Below are 18,651 nucleotides of genomic sequence, written 5' to 3' on the forward strand. Positions count from 1 at the left end.
TAAAGCATACATTAAAAATTATATACGTTAGAACTTCATATAAGAGAAATTCTGGGGCAAGGTTTCTATACTGAGGTCAGTGGTCTTACTCACTTGATGCGTCCATAGTCCTTCAAAGGCATACTGAGGATCAAGGATTTTCGACTACAACTGATTTACTCTGGCATGAGAAAATTGAGGCTCTAAAACCCTGATATTTAGACACCATAGCAACTTCAACCAGACTTCTGCTAAGCTTCCCATACCATGATCATCTGTCTTCTTTCCTTTTCAAAATTCAATTTAATGTGAAAACTGACTGATCAAATATTCCCATTTTGCTTACATTAATTTAAATAAAAATCAACTAATATAAAAGAAAATTTGATCTCAAGTATGTAACATTTATAGGTCCAATGAAACCAATATAACCTAAGAATGACTCTATGCCTTGTATTAACAGAAAACAAAGTACTGGCAAAAATAACATTTATTTGTATAATCACTTTTTCAGAAATGCTAAGACACATACTTTGCCTCGATGTCAGCTTTCTCTCGTACTGCATGAGCCATCTGTTCAGTCTCAAAGTACTTCTTTTTGCCTTTAGCTAAATCTTTCACTGTCTCTTGCAATTCAGTTTGGATCTTTGTCAACTGGTCCACACACTGTAAAATACAAAGTGCAATTATTATGATTTTAGTCTTCAGGCTTAAAGAAAATGAGTTTGCCCTAAGAACTATGCACTATGCCCTCAGGATGGAAACCCAGGAGAAGAATCAGCACTTTTAGTACCCTTCAAATTGCAAACTGAAATACAGTGAACAGCTGGTACTCCCATCTCAAGTAATGTATCGAATAGTGTCACAGTTTGCTTAACAACTCTGCTTTGAGAAATAACCTCTGAGTGCTGCTGATAACTGACATTAAGCTAAGGCATAAGAAGAGCAACAGTGAAAATGCTCTTAGTGTTGGAGCATAGCAATAAAGGCAAAAGATTAAAGCAATTCTGTAATCTTCATAATATTAATAAAGTTTCTCTATATGTTTGGGGAACTGATGGTACAAAGGGTACTGAAGGATTCACTTCTGGGAAAGGAGGATTGAGATCTGAGAAGTCTGGCCACAGAGCAACTAAGCCCATGCGCCACAGCTACTGAGCCTGCGCTCTAGAGCCCGCGAGCCACAACTACTGAAGCCCATGTGCCTAGAGCCTGTGGTCCGCAACAAGTGAAACGACCCCAGTGAGAAGCCAGCGCACTGCAACGAAGAGTAGCCCCCACTCCACACAACTAGAGAAAGCCCGCGCGCAGAAACGAAGACCCAATACAGCCAAAAATATAAATAAATAAGAAATCTGAGGAGTCTGACAGGATAAGCCCAAGATGAAGGAGAGAAGCAAGAAACCTGGGTACCACATAACAATTATTACTCAAAACTATCCCCAACTCAACTCTTTGGATACACATACAGATTCTAGGAGAAGAGACAGACATAATAACTTAAAGAAATACTTAACAAATAAACTCTTATAACACAATGGGGCCAAAGTAACACTGCTTTGGGACCCTTCTGGATATCCAAAGGGGGAATTATTTTCCCCAGTTTGAAACAAACCACTGAGAAGTTTCACCAGTCTGAGGCCAGTTCAGGGCAGCCCCCATTGAGAAACTTCTGAGCCTGGAATAGCATCTTCAGTGCATGATGCAGACTGAAAAAACACAGCAAAGCAGGAAGAGACATTGGTAAGTAAGGGACTATTTTGCCACGGTGAGCAGTGTGGAATAGAACAAGGACATCAGAAAAGCAAGGATAAAGCACAAATAAACTTAGACATGTGACATATAGGCTAGAGTTTCACTACTTTACAGGAAGTGAGAGATCTGGAAGGTTCCCTATGGGTACATTTACTGAGCACTTAATAAGTGCCAGGCTGTGAATAAAGGGTAAAACAAGACAAAACAAAAAAACACCTCTTTCCCCGTTGCATGAAAACTGGACCCTTAACTTCCAAGGCCTGTGTTTCAACAGAAACCTGACTAAGACACAACGTCAACTGGGTTATTCAGCAACACTACGTATAAATATGAATTTACCTGATGGGTAAATTACATCAACTTGGGAGAAACTACAAATGAACTACAAATATTTGATGGAGAAGTCTTGGTTTTGGGCTTCTGTGAGTATGGTGATTCCTGTATCTGGACATGTCCCTTGCAGGGACCTTGGAAGCTCTGTCTATAGAGCTGTAATAAAAGGTTTTCCTCTCCTTTAGAGTCTGCGGCTACCCCTGCACATGTGAGTCTCATTTCCTTGTCCCAGACCTGTCGCCTGGGGACTAAACAGAATAACTCTGATTAGCTATGTAGACTGAAGCATACTGGTGGGAGAACTAATTCTACTAATGCAGGATGCCGCCCTGCTGCTTAACTGTGTTCCCTGTCCTAATGTCCTTCTAAGTAAACCTCATGCCAGGTGTGGCCTACGATACTCATGAGTCTGAATGTTTAGTTACATTTAAGAAGACTCCCTATGTGCACTGCACAAACACAATACACTAAGTCCGGCACTTTATAGGTATTACATCACATTTAGTCCTCAAAACAACTCTGTGATAAAAGTATTCATATTAGTCCAATTTTAAGATGAAGAAACAGACTTAAAGAGGTTAAGCAACTTACCCAAAGTCATACAGTGAATTTACCATGTAATCCATTATAGTATGTACCCTAGTTTTGTGATAACCATGTTTTTAAGGTTTCACACAGAGTTACTTTATCTTAAAATAGTAAGCTTTAAAAGAATTGACATATAACTCACAAACCCCAGTGGTTTTTAGGATATTCACGAGGTTGTACAACCATTACCTCTGTCTCATTCCAGAATATTTTCATCACCCTAAAAAGAAACCCCATACCCATTAGCAGTCACTCCCATTTCCACCTACCCCCTAGCCCCTGGCAACCACTACTCTACTTTCTGTCTTCATAAATTTCCTATTCCAGACATTCTGTTTAAATGGAATCATATAATACATAGCCTTATACATCTTTTATCACTTTGCATAATGTTTTCAGGGTTCATCTATGTTGTATCATGTACTAATTCTTCATGCCTTTTTATGGCTGAATAATGTTTCATTATATAGACATACTAAAATAGTAAGCTTTTATCTTGCAACAAATCTTTAATTTTTAATAGCCCTTATCATAAACAAATCTCTTATTTACTAAATAATACCGTGACAACCTGACACTCCCATAGAGAAGTGCTAAACATCCCAATAATGCCATGTTTGCATGTGTGAAGAGCTGAAAGAATGCTCCATGGCTACAATTAGATATTAATAACTAGGAACTGGGGCATGGTCTGAAAAAACACAACTGTGTTTAATGGGCAAATGGAATGAATTATTTAAAAGAGGAGTCAGGTGTAAGGTATCTACATCCAAAATGTTCATCCAAAACAATGAAACTTGGCCTCATAAAACTAATCAATGAAGGGAAGCCCAAGAGTCCCAGGGTGATATTAAGCAATATTAAGAAAGGGTCTGCTAATTTGAATATTTTGAGAGGAAACGAAACACAGTAGGACAAAGGTTTTCCTGAGGACTGCAAACCATGTGGATAGGATCTCAGTATATTCACACAAAGTGAACACCATGGGTACCTGTACATGAGCACACATGCATGCACACATGCGTGTGCACACACACACACACACACACACAGAAACATAAACACACAGTCACTCACTCCTTATATCCCTACCCTTTAAAGGACATTTATCCTTAGTCTCGGGTAACCAAACATCTTATAGAGATTACTTAATTCATTTTCATTTGTAAAAGGTTATTAAATTAAATTACTTTCTATATGTGCCACAATATCAGATGAATTTTGTGACAGTTCATATCTTTAAAAGGATTTCTCAAAAATCTCATCAGAAAACTCTGGTTGATTCTATTCCTACTTGCTTTTTCCCTTTACATAAGTTTCTAAGATACTGTTTATCAAACAGTATTAGAGATAGCCTGTGTGCACACTGAAGAGATCTCTTGTGATCCTTTCTTCCCTAGCATTCATTAAAACGACAACCAAATGTTTCCATCACCCAGGTGAACTGTTTCAAGTGAGAGTAAGCTGGGTTCTTCTTCAAAGGAAAATGCCTGCACATAACAAAATATCAAACATATTTATTAAATAAAAGTCATCAAACTTAATTTGCAAAGGAACAGGACTTCCTTTCCAACTTTTAAAGTAAGTTTCTTCTGTATAAATCCATTTTTCTGAGGTGGATTAAGTCATATACTTAAAAACAAGCTTAATAATAACTACGTTAAGAAAAGTCTTGATGTGATATATGCCCAGCTCTTTCCCAAGAGTTATCAGCACTGAGCAGACAGAGAAATGGATGTGTAAGTGTACATTAGGGCTAAGGGATCATACAAAATGACAAACTTGGATATTAAAATTCAGGATCCTAGTAAAGAAATTAAAAGTATGATTCCTGAGTATGACAGATACTAGGACAGATAGACTTGCTAATAACTTGAAGACACAAATAAAAATAAAAGTAACTTGGACCAATACATTGAAGGACTACAAACTAGTACATCCTCTGACCCAGCAGTCCTGTCCTGGAAATTCATCCTAAGAAGATAACTTTTGGGACTTCCCCGGTGATCCAGTGGTTAAGACTCCGTGCTTTAGCTGCAGGGGGTGCAGGTTCAATCACTGGTCAGGGAACTAAGATCCCAAATGCCGCACTGTGCGCCCAAAAAGAAAGAAAAAGAAAAAAAAAAAAGAAAAGAAAATAACTTTTAAAAAAGTTAACTTTTATTACCTTAGTGGTAATAAAACAGAAGAATGACTAAATAAAGCAGAGTAAATGAAAAATTTATTCAGAAGTAAAAAATAATAAACATAAAGCTTGTATAGAAACATTAACAATTAATTAGGAAATAGAGGATGTAGAAAACAGGATATCCTAAAACAAATTATCCATGTATTAATTAAAACTACTGTAAAAACTAATTAGGTAAAGGAGTAGGGAACATCTATAAATAGTCTACTGAGGTAAAGAAGTTGTATATATTTTTCTGTAAGCCTATTTAAACATTAAACTCCAAGTATTTTTAAAGGATTGAATACGATTTGGAATTAGGAAGTAGTATATTCAAGTTCTTGCTCAATAATTTACTACCTAAGTCTCTCTAACATTCTTAGCCTCAGTTTCATCATTTGAAAAATAATAATATTTACAAATCTAACAGGTTGTCATGAGAATCAAATGAGACTATAATGGATATGGTAGCTGTTTACAAACTCTAAAGTATCATACAAATGTGAGTCCCAATTATTTCAAGGAAGGTAAACTCTAGTATAAATGAGAAAGATATGGATAAAAGCACAGCTAGTTTAATATAAGAACGACAAATGTTAACTAGACTTATTGAGGTGATCATTTTGCAATATACACAAATATCAAATGACTACATTGTACACCTGAAATATGTCAATTTTAACTCAATTTAAAAAAAGAGAATAGATTAAATTTTAAAAAGCCATAGATTATTGTGGCTCTTGTTTTGGTTTATAAGCAAATGTCAGCATACAGAAAGTGATTTAGAAAAAGCCATGATATAATTCTCATTATAATCTTCACAACGGTCAGACGCTTTATAATTGTATCTAAAATTATCCCCAATATTATAAAAGAAAACTGATGAAGTAGAGAAAAATTTAAAAAGAACATGACCATTAAAATGTTACAGAGGGGGGACTTCCTTGGTGGTCCAGTGGTTAAGACTTCACCTTCCAATGCAGGGGGTGTGGGTTCGATCCCTGGAGGGGGAGCTAAGATCCCACATGCCTCACGGCCAAAAAACCAAAACATAAAACAGAAGCAATATTGTAACAAATTCAACAAAGACTTCAAAAAAAATTTACAGAGGGGTTAAAATTCAAATATATAAACAATTCATACAACTCAATATCAAAAAAACAACCCGATTACAAAAATGGGCAGAAGATGTGAATAGACAATTTTCCAAAGAAGATAATACAGATGGCCAACAGGCACATGAAAAGATATTCAAGATCACTAGTCATCAGAAGAATGCAAATCAAAACCACAATGTGATATGACTTCACATCTGTTAGAACAACTATCATCAAAAATACCACAAATAACAAATGTTGGCAAGGATGTGGAGAAAAGGGAACCCTGTACTCTGTTGTTGGGAATGTAAACTGGTGCAGCCACTGTGGCAAACAGTATAAAGGTTCCTCAAAAAACTAAAAGTACAACTACCATATGACCCAGCAATTCCACTCTTGGGTATATGTCCAAAGAAAATGAAAACACTAATTCAAAAAGATACACGCACCTCAATGTTCACAGTAGCATTATCTACAATAGCCAAGATATGGAAGTAACCTAAGTGTCCATCAACAGATGAATGGGTAAAGAAGATGTGGCATACACATATATATATATGTACACATATACATGCCACACACACACAATGGAATACTACTCAGCCATTAAAAAGAATGAAAATTTGCCATTTGCAACAACATGGATGGACTTAGAGGGTATTACGCTTAGTGAAATGTCAGACAGAGAAAGACAAAAACTGTATGTTAACATTTATATGTACAATCTAAAAAATAAATCAAACTAGTGAATACAACGAAAAAGAAACAGACTCACAGATATAAAGAACAAACTACTGGTTACCAGTGGGGAGAGAGAAGGGAGCAGGGGCAAGAGAGGGGGTACGGAATTAAGAGGTACAAAAAACAATGTATAAAATAAATAAGCTATAAGGATATATTGTACAGTGTAGGGAATATAGCCAGTACTTTATAATAACTATAAATGAAATATAATCTAGAAAAATTTTGAATCATTACGTTGTACACCTCAAACTTATTATAAATTTTATATACATTATAAAATTTTATATTATAAATATTATACCTCAATTAGAAAATGTTACTGAGGGAGAATTTTAAGTCAAAATCGGTTGTGATCATGACAGAACAAGTTGTTTTAGACTATCTTCCTATAGTCTAGAAACTGTAAAAGTCAGACAAAAGAGATTTTTAGAAATAGCCAGCATTAAACAACAGCAATACAAGCTGGACTGAAGGGACTGTGATATCTGGAAGAACAGAGCACAGCTAGGTAAACTCTGCATTTACCTTGACTTTTCTTCTTAGGGCAATTGTTGAATCATGGCACAGAGATGTAAGATATAAACACAAAGTGGTTTTTTACTAGACTATGGAAACAGAGGTTGGAGTTTGTGGATGCCCAAAGAGCAGGAACTTGAGAGGCTAGACCTGGAAAGAAGGGTACTACAGAGAAGCAAATCCAAAAATCTGCATGCACTTTCCCTGAGTCATCAGTTGACTTCTAAATGGCATGTGTGTAGTGAAATTCCAACAAATTCAGGAAAGAACAGTAGCTGAAAGGCTAATGAGCTGAGCAGTGAACAGAGGGATCAGAGAAGCTACATGATGTTGAGAAGACAAAGGTTGGAGTTCAAGTCTTATCAAAGTAGAAATGCTTTGGTAAGCACCCCAAACTTTCAGGTAAGACCCCAGGAATAAGGACATAAGTGAAATAGACCAGACTAAAAAGCCTAAAACCAGACCCTAACACAATCAAGGCGATCTGACAGCATTCTATCTGCCTGTTAGAAAACTTAACTCTCTTTGGAAATAGAAAACATCTTCCAGAGCCTCTATAATTTTTATCCACAGTAGGACTGTGAGGCCTACTAAACCAGTAGACCCAAATAACCAAAAACAAACAAAGAAACAGTAAATGATAAAAAGAGACCTATAGTGATTCAGATAGTGGAATTATGAAACAGAGATTAGGAGTGACACATTTAAGATGATAAAGAAAAAACATGGAGAATTGCACCAGAAACATGGACTCCATTTTTTTTAATCAAATAAAAATTTCAGAACTGAAAAATATACTGAGATTCCAAAAGATAAGTTTTAAAAGCAAATTAAAAATAGCAGAACAGCATAGTAGAACTATATACAATAGGCAAGACACAAAAACAACCCAAGTGCCCATCAACAGACAATTGGGTTAAGAAGATGTGGCATGTACAGGGAACTTTATTCAATACTCTGTAATGACCTATATGGGAATAGAATCTAAAAAAGAGTGGTTATACATGTATGTATAACTGACTCACTTTGCTGTACAGCAGAAACTAAGACAATATTGTAAATCAATTATATTCCAATAAAAATTTTTTTTTAAAAAAGGGGTGGTATACACACACATGGTGAAATATAATTTAGCCATAAAAAATAATGAAATATTGCCATTTTCAGCAACATGGATGGACCTAGAGAATACCATCCTAAGTGAAGTAAGCCAGAGAAAGACAAATATTGTATGATATCACTTATATGTGGAATCCAAAAAATAATACAAATGAATCTATATACAAAAAGAAACAGACTCACAGATATAGAAAGCAAACTTATGGTTACCAAAAAGAAAAGGGAGGGGAGAAGGGATAAATTAGGAGTATGGGATTAACAGATACAAACTACTATATATAAAATGGTTAAGTAACAAGGATTTACTGGACAGCATAGGGAACTATATTCAATATCTTGTAATAACTCATAATGGAAAATAATCTGAAAAAAAAATAAAACTGAATCACTTTGCTGTATACCTGAAACTAACAAAACATTGTAAATCAACTCTACTTCAATCAATCAAAACAAATTAAAAGAAAAAAAAGAAATAGAACAGAGTGCTAATTAGCTGCAAGATATCAGTGGAAAACATTCAGACCGAAGTGCAGAGAGAAAAAAGGGTATTAATACAGAAAACGTGGAAAAAGTACAAAAGACATGGACAGAGTCAAAAGGCCTAACAGCACAAAAGTCATAACGGGGAGGAAAATGGAATTATACTATTAAAACATTTTTATATTGTTCATGAGGTACTAAAATACTAATTCACATTAGACTTTAATAAGTTAATTTAGAGTAAAGTTTGGAGAGCAGTAAAAGTGCCAATTCATGGTAAATTATAGTAAGTCAGAAAGGCATACTGGAATCTCTAAGTTAATTACTAAAAGAATAACAAGATTATAAAATTAAAAAGCTAACAGAGGAAAATTGATAACAAAAAGTGTAACATTACTCAATGTTACTAATCACCAGGGAAATTGCAAATCAAAACCACAATGAGATATTACCTCACACCTGTTAGAATGGTTATTACGAAAAAAACAAATGACAACAAACACTGACAAGGTTGTAGTGAAACTGGAACTGTTGTGCACTGTTGGTGGGAATGCAAAATGGTGCAGCTGTTATGGAAAACAGTATGGCGGTTCCTCAAAAAATTAAAGAAGAACTACCATATGATCCAGCAATCCTACTTCTAGGTATTTATCCAAAAGAAGGAAAATCAGGATCTCAAAGAAATATTAGCATTCCCATGTTCACTGCAGCACTATTCACAAAAGTCAAAATATGGAAACAACCAAAATGTGCATCAATGCATGAATGTATTAAAAAATGTGGCATATATATATAATGGAATATTATTCAGCCTTAAAAAAGAAGGAAATCCTATGCATGCAACAACATCGATGAACCTGGAGGACATTATGCTAAATGAAATAAGTCAGTCACAAAAGCACAAATATTGCATGATCCCACTTACATGAAGTATCTAAAATAATCAAACTCATGGACGCAAAGAATAGAATTGTAGTTGTCAGGGATTGGAAAAAAAGGAAGGAGGGAGCTGTTAACCAACAGGTACAAAATTTCAGTTATACAAAATGAGCAAGTTCTAGAGATCATCTGTACAAAAATACTGTATTGTACACTTTAAAAATCTGTTAAGAGGGTAGATCTCATGTTAAGTGTTCTTATCACACTAAAATAAAAAAGAAGAAAATAAAATATAAGATTATCCAAATATAAGCAAAAAAAAAAAAAAAGCGTGGGGAGGAAGGGTTGGAGAAGTACAGGAAGAAAAATAGATGATTTCTGATCCTATGTGGAGTCAATTTGTTTGTAAAGTTTGGGAAGTACAACTGGAGAAGCCAATAGTTGTGGCTATGTGTTGCTTTTCTTGCTCCATTGGGAACCTATCTCAATTTCCCTTTGGCAAATCATCTTTTCCCATTTTTAGTCCATGTAGTTTGCATGAAGACTGTAACCTCTGTAACCCAAGATAAGTTGATGAGCCTTAATTCTGGTAGTTTTGTTAGTACTTTGGGGAAAGTGGAAAATGTAGGATTGCTAGCTTTGATATTTGTAAATCTAGCACTTTGGGGGGCACCACATAGAGAGAGTTGCTAAAGAATGAAGCCACTGGGAAAAGCAGAGCTAATGGATGGGAAGAAAGACTGAATTCTAATGTCATCATTTGAGGACCTGGATCCACCCCTGCCTGGATTCCATCCATGCTAAAATGTTTAGTTATACATTCTCTTCTCGGCTTAAGCCAGTTTGAAGTAAGTTTCTGTCATTTGTAATTTCAGAGTCCTGACAGGTATGCTCAATATGTACTTAGTGTTTAACAACTGCTTAAACAAACGCCATTATTATCAGCTATAATATAAGTTAATTCACAGATATAAGGACTTGTCAAAGCTCACCAAACATTCTTAACATCTTTGCCCAGGAATGTTAGTTAAATTCAGGTCAGAGAAGAGCACAAATGGTTTTAACTCTTTCAAAATATTCTGATATTGGGACTTCCCTCGTGGTCCAGTGGTTAAGACTCAGCCCTTCCAATGTAGGGGGTGTGGGTTTGATCCCCGGTTGGGGAACTGAAATCCCACATGCCACATGGTGCAACCAAAAAAAAAAAAAATTTCTATACTGAGAAATGTAGAACTTCCAATAATTCAATTACATTTGGTGAATGCATTGGCTATTTGAAACATCGTATTTCCTCCCATTTAGGAAGTAGTATCAACTCTCTACCTCTGTCTCCCACCCTCTCTCTGCAGGCACTGATGGACACACACACACACACACACACACACACACACACACACACACACAAAATGCTTTTTCTTCCATTAGAAAGCAATGTTCGGTCAGTAGTTTATTCGCTATGTTTGTTTTGAAAGATAATTTTGAGCAAAGATAAAACTGAGGCATTCTTAAACAAATATGTTAAAACCCACTGATACTACGTGAGTGCGTGAAAGAGATACATTTAACATATTGATTTCATGCTACTAAAGTCGTAAGGAAGATTAGGTTTTTTTTGTTTTTGTTTGTAAAAAAGTAGTGATAATCCAAAGGACAATTAGAATCAAAACAATGGATGGCTTGCGAAATGTTATTTCCTTAAATAATCACTTTAATATTTTCTAAAGTATTAATACTTCTATAAGAAAAATTTAATTGCTTATTAGGCATCATGATAATCTCTAATTTTGTAAAACTGTGTCCTTTCCTAAAAGGACATAATTCAATCACCTACTTTCAATAGCAAGCTTTTCATAAAAATCACATTTAGTAACGATTTTTTCTATGAATTTTAAAATTCTGTACAAAGAAACAGATCTATTTAAAAACTTTTTGTAACCTATATAGCTAAACTTTAGAGTAAACCATTTTTGGTAATAAGTTTGCTATATATGGTCAAGATATGGTAACAGGGAAGAGCCAATTTTGACTCCATGTTGGATCTGTTTCTTTGACTTTAACCTTTGCTTTTCGTTGCTTTTGTTATTATAATCATACATAATGGCCTGCCTCAGGGAACCCTGACCCTCTGCCAGAAAGTTAAACTAAAGTGCCTTTGTTCAGCTCACAAGGAAACTATCTGACCCGGCCCACCTGTGAGTGGCTTCAGAAAAGAAGAAATTAACCCATCCCCTCCCCAATGCTGGCCAAGCCAGGCAAAACTAACACCCCTTTTCACTTTACTTCCTCACCTCTTCCCGCTTTCTGTTCTATAAAAGAAAGTGGTATCCAGACCCTGATAAGATGGTTATTTTGAGACATTAGTCTGCCATCTTCTCAGTCTGCCAGCTTTCCGAATAAAGTCGCCATTCCTTACTGGCCTGTACCGTGTGTAGCCAGCATAGCGAGCTTAGACTCAGTAACAATGTGTCAACTTCCTTTAAATTATTATTCAAAATGGATCAAGTTGAAACTAAGACCAATTTTCTCAAGACTTAGTGGGATTAACAACACTGTAACTATTTTAATATACACCAAACTAAGTAAATCTATTTACTTGAGTTAAGCTGAAAAATATTTGTAAGAAGTGTTTATTGAGCTTTCAGAATGTCCACAGATTCAAATTACACTCACCTTTGTCAGTTAATAAAATACAGTAGTTAGAAGGAACATGTTGAAATCAGAAAATCCATGTTAAAATCAGAAACATTTGGACCATATAGAAAAACTCAAAGTGTACAATGCAATTTAACATAATCTTGTAGATTATAAATGTAGCAGTGAGATATTAAAATGCATACAAGAAAAGAACAAATAGAAACGATACCCTTTTTAGTTGCTGTTCTTTTAGGCTTTTCACTGTCCTTGCAGGCTCAGAAATGAAGTTTTTATAGTTTTCACATATATTGATCCGAGACTGGGCTACCTGCATTGTTCCCTCGAGAAAAGATTTCCAAACAGGATACATGCTCCTAAATTCAAAGAGGGACAGAAAAGTATTAGGCAGAGGAAAGGAAGAATAAGTTGTCTAACCTTTTGCTCACTGGCTAGCACTGACAAAATAAATGTTTTCTTTATAGTTTAAAGTGTATTTATATTGGTTCATAGGTAGTAGTATTTTTAGCATATGTAACAAGTAGAAACTTGGAATACACTCTATTCCTCTATAGCTTGACAATGGGCTATTTTGATTCACTAGCTATTCTTGATACTGGAGTAAAGTGATACAAGGATTACAATTCTAGACAAAGCTAACACTATAAAAATTAGTGAATACTTCAGACTTTCCAGGCCTTTCACTGTTTCAGGAGTATCATTATGAATATCAAGTTTCATTATTTCATTATGCTATTTTCCTGATTTTACAGATGAGGTAACTGAGGCTCAGATAGATTTAGAGCAGCAGTCCCCAACCTTTTTGGCACCAGGGACTGGTTTCATGGAAGACAATTTTTCCACAGACGGGGGGCGAGAGGGGGGAATATGGTTTAGACGGTAATGCGAGCAATGGTTCAGGTGGTAATGTGAGCGACAGGGAGCAGCAGATGAAGCTCTGCTAGCTCGCCCGCCCGCCGCTCACCTCCTGCTGTGCGGCCCGGTGATGGGGGGGGGGGACCGCTGATTTAGAGGATCACTCTAGATCACAATAGAGTGTGGCAATACTGAGATACAGACGAATACCTCTAAAGTACATTTTCTTTCAACCATATTATATTGCTCTCTTACAGAAACTGATGTGCTGGAAAAAAAATCATGAACAACTGCTTATGTTCTTGAGAAGTCTATTTGTTAGAGAAAAGAAGTCTATGGTATCATTGCTCTACATCTGTTTCTCTGTTGTAATAATGCTTCGCCAGCATCACGTTGCGGCCTGGAGTCATTCCAAGCAAGTCCCATCACCTTTACTTGATAAATGTGCTCTCAGAAATCTTTTGGTAAAGTCAAAGAATTATTCATCCTTTGCTTTCTGTAGTCAACTTCCTTTTTCAAACCTTCTCTTCTGCTTTGCTAAATGCCTTAGTCAGTCCCAACATGCTCCTAAGCTAGTTATAAACATATTTTATAACTTACCATAACAGTGAATGGTACCTTGTTAAAAAGAGATACTTGCACTGATAGATTATAATATCCATCTCCTAAGATTTCCCTTCTTGTGTCACGTGGATTTCCTACTATAGCAATGTATGGGACCGTGTGCTACATAAAATGCTAGCTGTGGGTCAATGGATGACAGTGTGAAAACAAGAAAAAGAAAATTTGCCTGGGTCTCCATCCTACTTGGAACTAAAAAAAACTTGAAACTGCACTTCTCAACCAAGGGAATAGTTTGTGTAATGGATTAGTAGTTTGTAATACACCAAATACATCAGTTTCGATGGAAATATTCACTTATTTAAGCAGAGGTATATTACTTTCCCTTTGGAAAAAAGAGTCAGTGTGTTGTGCCACCAAAAACTGTCAGCATAAAAGCAATGATGGGCTTAAGAAGAGCAAAATGAATACAAGTAATAAATGTTAACTAAACCTATTGTGGTAATCATTTTATCAATATATGTAAATCAAACCATCATGTTGTACATCTCAAACTTATACAGTGATATATGTCAATTATTTTTCAATAAAACTGGAATAAAAACCCAGCAAAATTAATGTCCTCCATGACCTTAATGCATGACTACCAATGGAATCTAGAATGTAAACTCACCACAGAACCTCCTAAGCAGTCCAGATAATTGATTTTCTCAGAGAACGCACCGAGAGAAAAATTCAGTACTATGTTTTGCAATTATTAATTTATACTTAATACACATTTTTAAATCATAATGAAAATGAGCAAGGACAATTATGAATTGTAATCCGAAGGAAGGAAGGAATAAAGGAAAGAAGGAAGGACAGAGGAGGGGAATAAGGAGGAAACTATGCTCGCCCCTTAGGTAGCACCCTTTTCCTTTTCCCTCTTCATCTAGTTGACTGTTGCTCATCCTTCAAACCTCAACTTAAACGTAACTTCCTCAGGGAAGTCTCAGGATCACCACCAAGCCAATGCACAGACTCAATCAAGTCCCTCCCTGTTATTTGTTCACATGGTTCTACTACTATTCCTTCAATTATAAATATTTTTATGTTAATTGTTAATGTTTGTCCCTCTCACTATAGTAAAAGTTTCATAAAGGGTACATGTCTTTCTCACAATTGTATTGCTATTTCTAGGGCCTAGCACATGGCCTAACCATTAGAAAGGTTATAATCAGTATGTGTTGAATGAAAAAAAATGAATGAATGGATGAATGTATAAATTATGAGGACTGTACAACAAAAAGAAAAATCCTTTCATTACAGAGTTTAAAAAGAGATCTTTAGAGACTAGCAGACAAATAAATAGCAGGCAAACATATTCACAACAATGACACACCATGAAACTCACAAAATTCGGTTACCAGTCAGTCAGAAGACCTGGGTTCAAGTTCTAGTTTAACCAATATAATCGTACGTAGCACATCTCACTATACTTTCATTTCCTCAACTGGCAAATGGAAAAATAACAAAAATACCAGCATCATGCAGCTCACAGGGCTATTTTAACAATTAAATGAAAATGATGTGAAAATTCTTGCCACACAGATTCTTTTAAATGAATAAATAGTAATAGTCACAGAATTGTAGAAGCAATAGAAGTACTTCTTGTTAACACAATAGTGGTAGTTCCAATGGCAGTGGTGTTTTTCATTCCAATTGTGAAAAAATAATAATGGGTTATAGAGTGATTTTCTAAAAATTTTATTTCACTAGGCTTCATATATATAATTTTGAAACATAAGGAAATGTATCAAGCATTTATGGTACTTTGTTATTCTGCTCAGGTCAGGAAATGAGGCTCAAAATTATATAAGAAAAGAAGAAAATTCTTTTAAGAACCTATCTCATGCTAGGCACTATGTCATGTATTTTACATCTGTCATATCATTTAATCCTCATGACAACTTTGTAAAGTAGGCATTATCCTCATTTTGCAGAGGAGAAAAAGTAAGGCTTGGAGAGGTTGTGAAATTTTTCTACAGCTATTCACCAGGAAATAGTACTCTCATGGTCATAACCTAAACTTTGCCATTAACAATAACTACCCCTCTGCTCTAATACCAATCATCTAATCTCTGACCAACACCTCTTGTTTCCACTCACTCCCTTTAGGATTCTCACTTCAACAATTATTCAACCCTATCACAGCCCACAATCCATTTCATCCTACCTCCTTTCCACTGTCTTTCACTCCCTCTCATAATCTCCCTTTACAGCTCCTTACCCAGCCTAGATTTCATGGTCCACCATTATGATCACCCTCTAAGGTACACCCTAGCTGAGCATGGGCTTTCTCTAGTTGTGGCAAGTGGGGGCTACTCTTGGTTGCGGTGCGCGGGCTTCCCCTTGCGGTGGCTTCTCTTGTTGCGGAGCTCGGACTCTAGGCACGCGGGCTTCAGTAGTTGTGGCACGCGGGCTTCAGCAGTTGCGGCACATTGGCTCAGTAGTTGTGGCACGTGGGCTCTAGAGCGCAGGCTCAGTAGTTGTGGCACAGTCTTAGCTGTTCCATGGCATGTGGGATCTTCCCGGACCAGGGATCAAACCTGTGTCCCCTGCCTTCGCAGGCAGATTCCCATCCACCGCGCCACCAGGGAAGTCCTCTTTCGGTCATTATAATCTACAAATTCCAAACTTGGTTAAATCCAAAATTCTGTTTACACCATACCCATGTCTGTGCAATAGAACGTTGCTGGAGTAAACAATAATCATGCTGCCTAGTCTCACTTTCAACTGATGTCAAATAATCCCTTAGGGCCCCCCCAGCAATCCTACTATATTCCCCTAATCCACTTATTTGCTCACTCTTCTAGATAATTACTTCCCACCTTTTCCTCTCATCTCAAACCTCTAATATGACCACACTTTCAGCTGATAATGAAGTATGAAGATAATGTCCACATGCTCCCTCCACATCTACCTATCTCCCTGCTTTTTGCACCCATACACTGTGTCATCCCTCTTTTTACTCCAATGAATTACCTGTGCTCTGAAGGCCAACTCTTCACATCTGTATATATAACCTCTAACTCAACAGCAATCCAGTAATTGTGCTTTCTCCTACAATATCAACTTTTCCCTCTCTACTGGATCATACTCATATAATGTCTTGCATCTTAAAAAAAAAAAAAAAGCCCTCCATCAACACTCCATTTCTCTCCAGCTACCACTCCAATGTCTGCTCCCTTTAACAGCAAAACTCCTCAAAAGAAATGTCTGAAATTACTGTTTCCACTTCTCCTCCTGGTCACTCTTGATTCAATTCAAATAAGGTTTTAGCATCCACCATTCTGAAATTACTTGTCAAGGTCATTAAAGATCTCCCTGTGGCTAATCCCAATAGTCAACTCAAGCTTTGGGCCTATTATTCAGTCTATCAGCAGTACTGACCTAGTTTATCCTTCTTGAAATTCTATCTTTACTTGGCTTCTAGCTCTCTTATAGCTTCTTATAGCTCTCTCTCTCTTGGTCTAGCCTTATCTCACTAGCCACAATTTAGACTCCTTTGCTAGTTCCTCTTCATCTCATTGCCCTGTAAATGCTAAGAGTGTCCCCACAGTCAGCTTCTTCTCTTCACACTCACTCTTTAGATAAGCTCATGCAGTCTCAAGGCTTTAAATACTGTCACTATGCTGACTATTCCTGAATTTTTAATTCAGACATCTTCCCTAACCCCTCAGTTGCCTATTTAACATATCCAACTTGGATATTTAGTAGGTATCTTAAAACTAACATGTCCAAAAACAAATTCTTGATTTCCCTAAAATCTGTTCTGTTAATCTATTCCATCTCATTGACAGCTACTCAAACCTCTAGTTGTTCAAGCCCAAACCCCTAGAATCATCATTGATTCCTCCTTTTTTTCTCATATTCCACATCAGATTCACCAAGAAATACTGTTCACTAGACTTTAAAAATATAATGGAATCTGATTACTGTCTATCTCTTCCACTGCTACTACCCTGGTTTCAGCCACCATTATCTCGTGCCTGGATTACTATAATAGCCTAAATGACCTCTCTCTGATTTTGCTCTTGTCTCCCTAAAGTCTAGGCTCTACACAGTATATCCACTGCAGTGCCAACCACTTCTTGGTACTCTGTTTTCTTTTAACTATGCTTACTGTCCTTGTCACCAAGTGACAATGTTTAATTACTCATATGCTTATTGTCGTCTTCTTTCACTAGAATGAAGACTCCATGCAGCAGCAGCTTTGTTTTATTCACTCTTGTATCCTCAGCACCTAGAACAGGGTCTGGCACAGCAGGCACTCATTCAATATATATTTACCGGAGGAAGGAGAGGAGGGAATGATGGAGATTAGATTCAAACCCAGATCTGTCTGGCTCCCAAACCTCTACTCTTCTGCTGACATAAGATTGTTCTAGGTCCAGCATTACTATTAAAAATTTTTAAAAGAGTCTCTTCACTTTAAAAAAGGTGTATACTAAGTTCTTTGTGTATGTCTTACACAATTTGTGCCTCATATCTCCTATACCATTATTATTTTTTGTTAAAATGACTCACCTTTTAAACTAAAATATATGTATCTTACTACTTCATATTCCACTCTAATTGAAAAATAAAACTTGCCATAATAATTAAGTTTTAATTAGTAAAATTCAAAAATATTGATCCATATACCACCTAAAATCTCGCTGTGAACTATTTCTCATATGACTATTACACTGGAAAACAGAGAAAACCTTATCAGGGAAAATTTTTATTAAGAAATAAACCAACAAATTTATTTTGACTGTAGTGGTGGCCACATGAATCTACATATGTGATACAACACCACAGAACTTAATATGCATACACCTACATACACACAAATAAGTACATGTAAAACTGGTGAATTCTAAATTAGATTGGTGGATCGTA

The 18,651-nt window shown here is 36.2% G+C and overlaps 1 protein-coding gene across 2 annotated transcripts in view; it reads right to left on the reverse strand.

Annotated features, from left to right (window-relative positions):
- FCHSD2 (FCH and double SH3 domains 2) overlaps positions 1-18,651 on the reverse strand; it is a 294,045-nt gene that overhangs the window by 148,977 nt on the left and 126,417 nt on the right. For both annotated transcript variants that reach the window (XM_027083298.1, XM_027083297.1), the window contains exons 5-6: positions 12,521-12,665; positions 512-645 (exon numbers count right to left, since the gene is read on the reverse strand). In XM_027083298.1, the coding sequence (XP_026939099.1) occupies positions 512-645; positions 12,521-12,665 (279 nt within the window). The remainder of the gene's footprint in view (positions 1-511; positions 646-12,520; positions 12,666-18,651) is intronic.

Source organism: Aethalodelphis obliquidens, unplaced genomic scaffold (genome assembly GCF_003676395.1).
Source record: "Aethalodelphis obliquidens isolate GAN/ISIS:26980383/991018 unplaced genomic scaffold, ASM367639v1 scaffold50, whole genome shotgun sequence".
Lineage (NCBI taxonomy): Eukaryota > Metazoa > Chordata > Mammalia > Artiodactyla > Delphinidae > Aethalodelphis > Aethalodelphis obliquidens.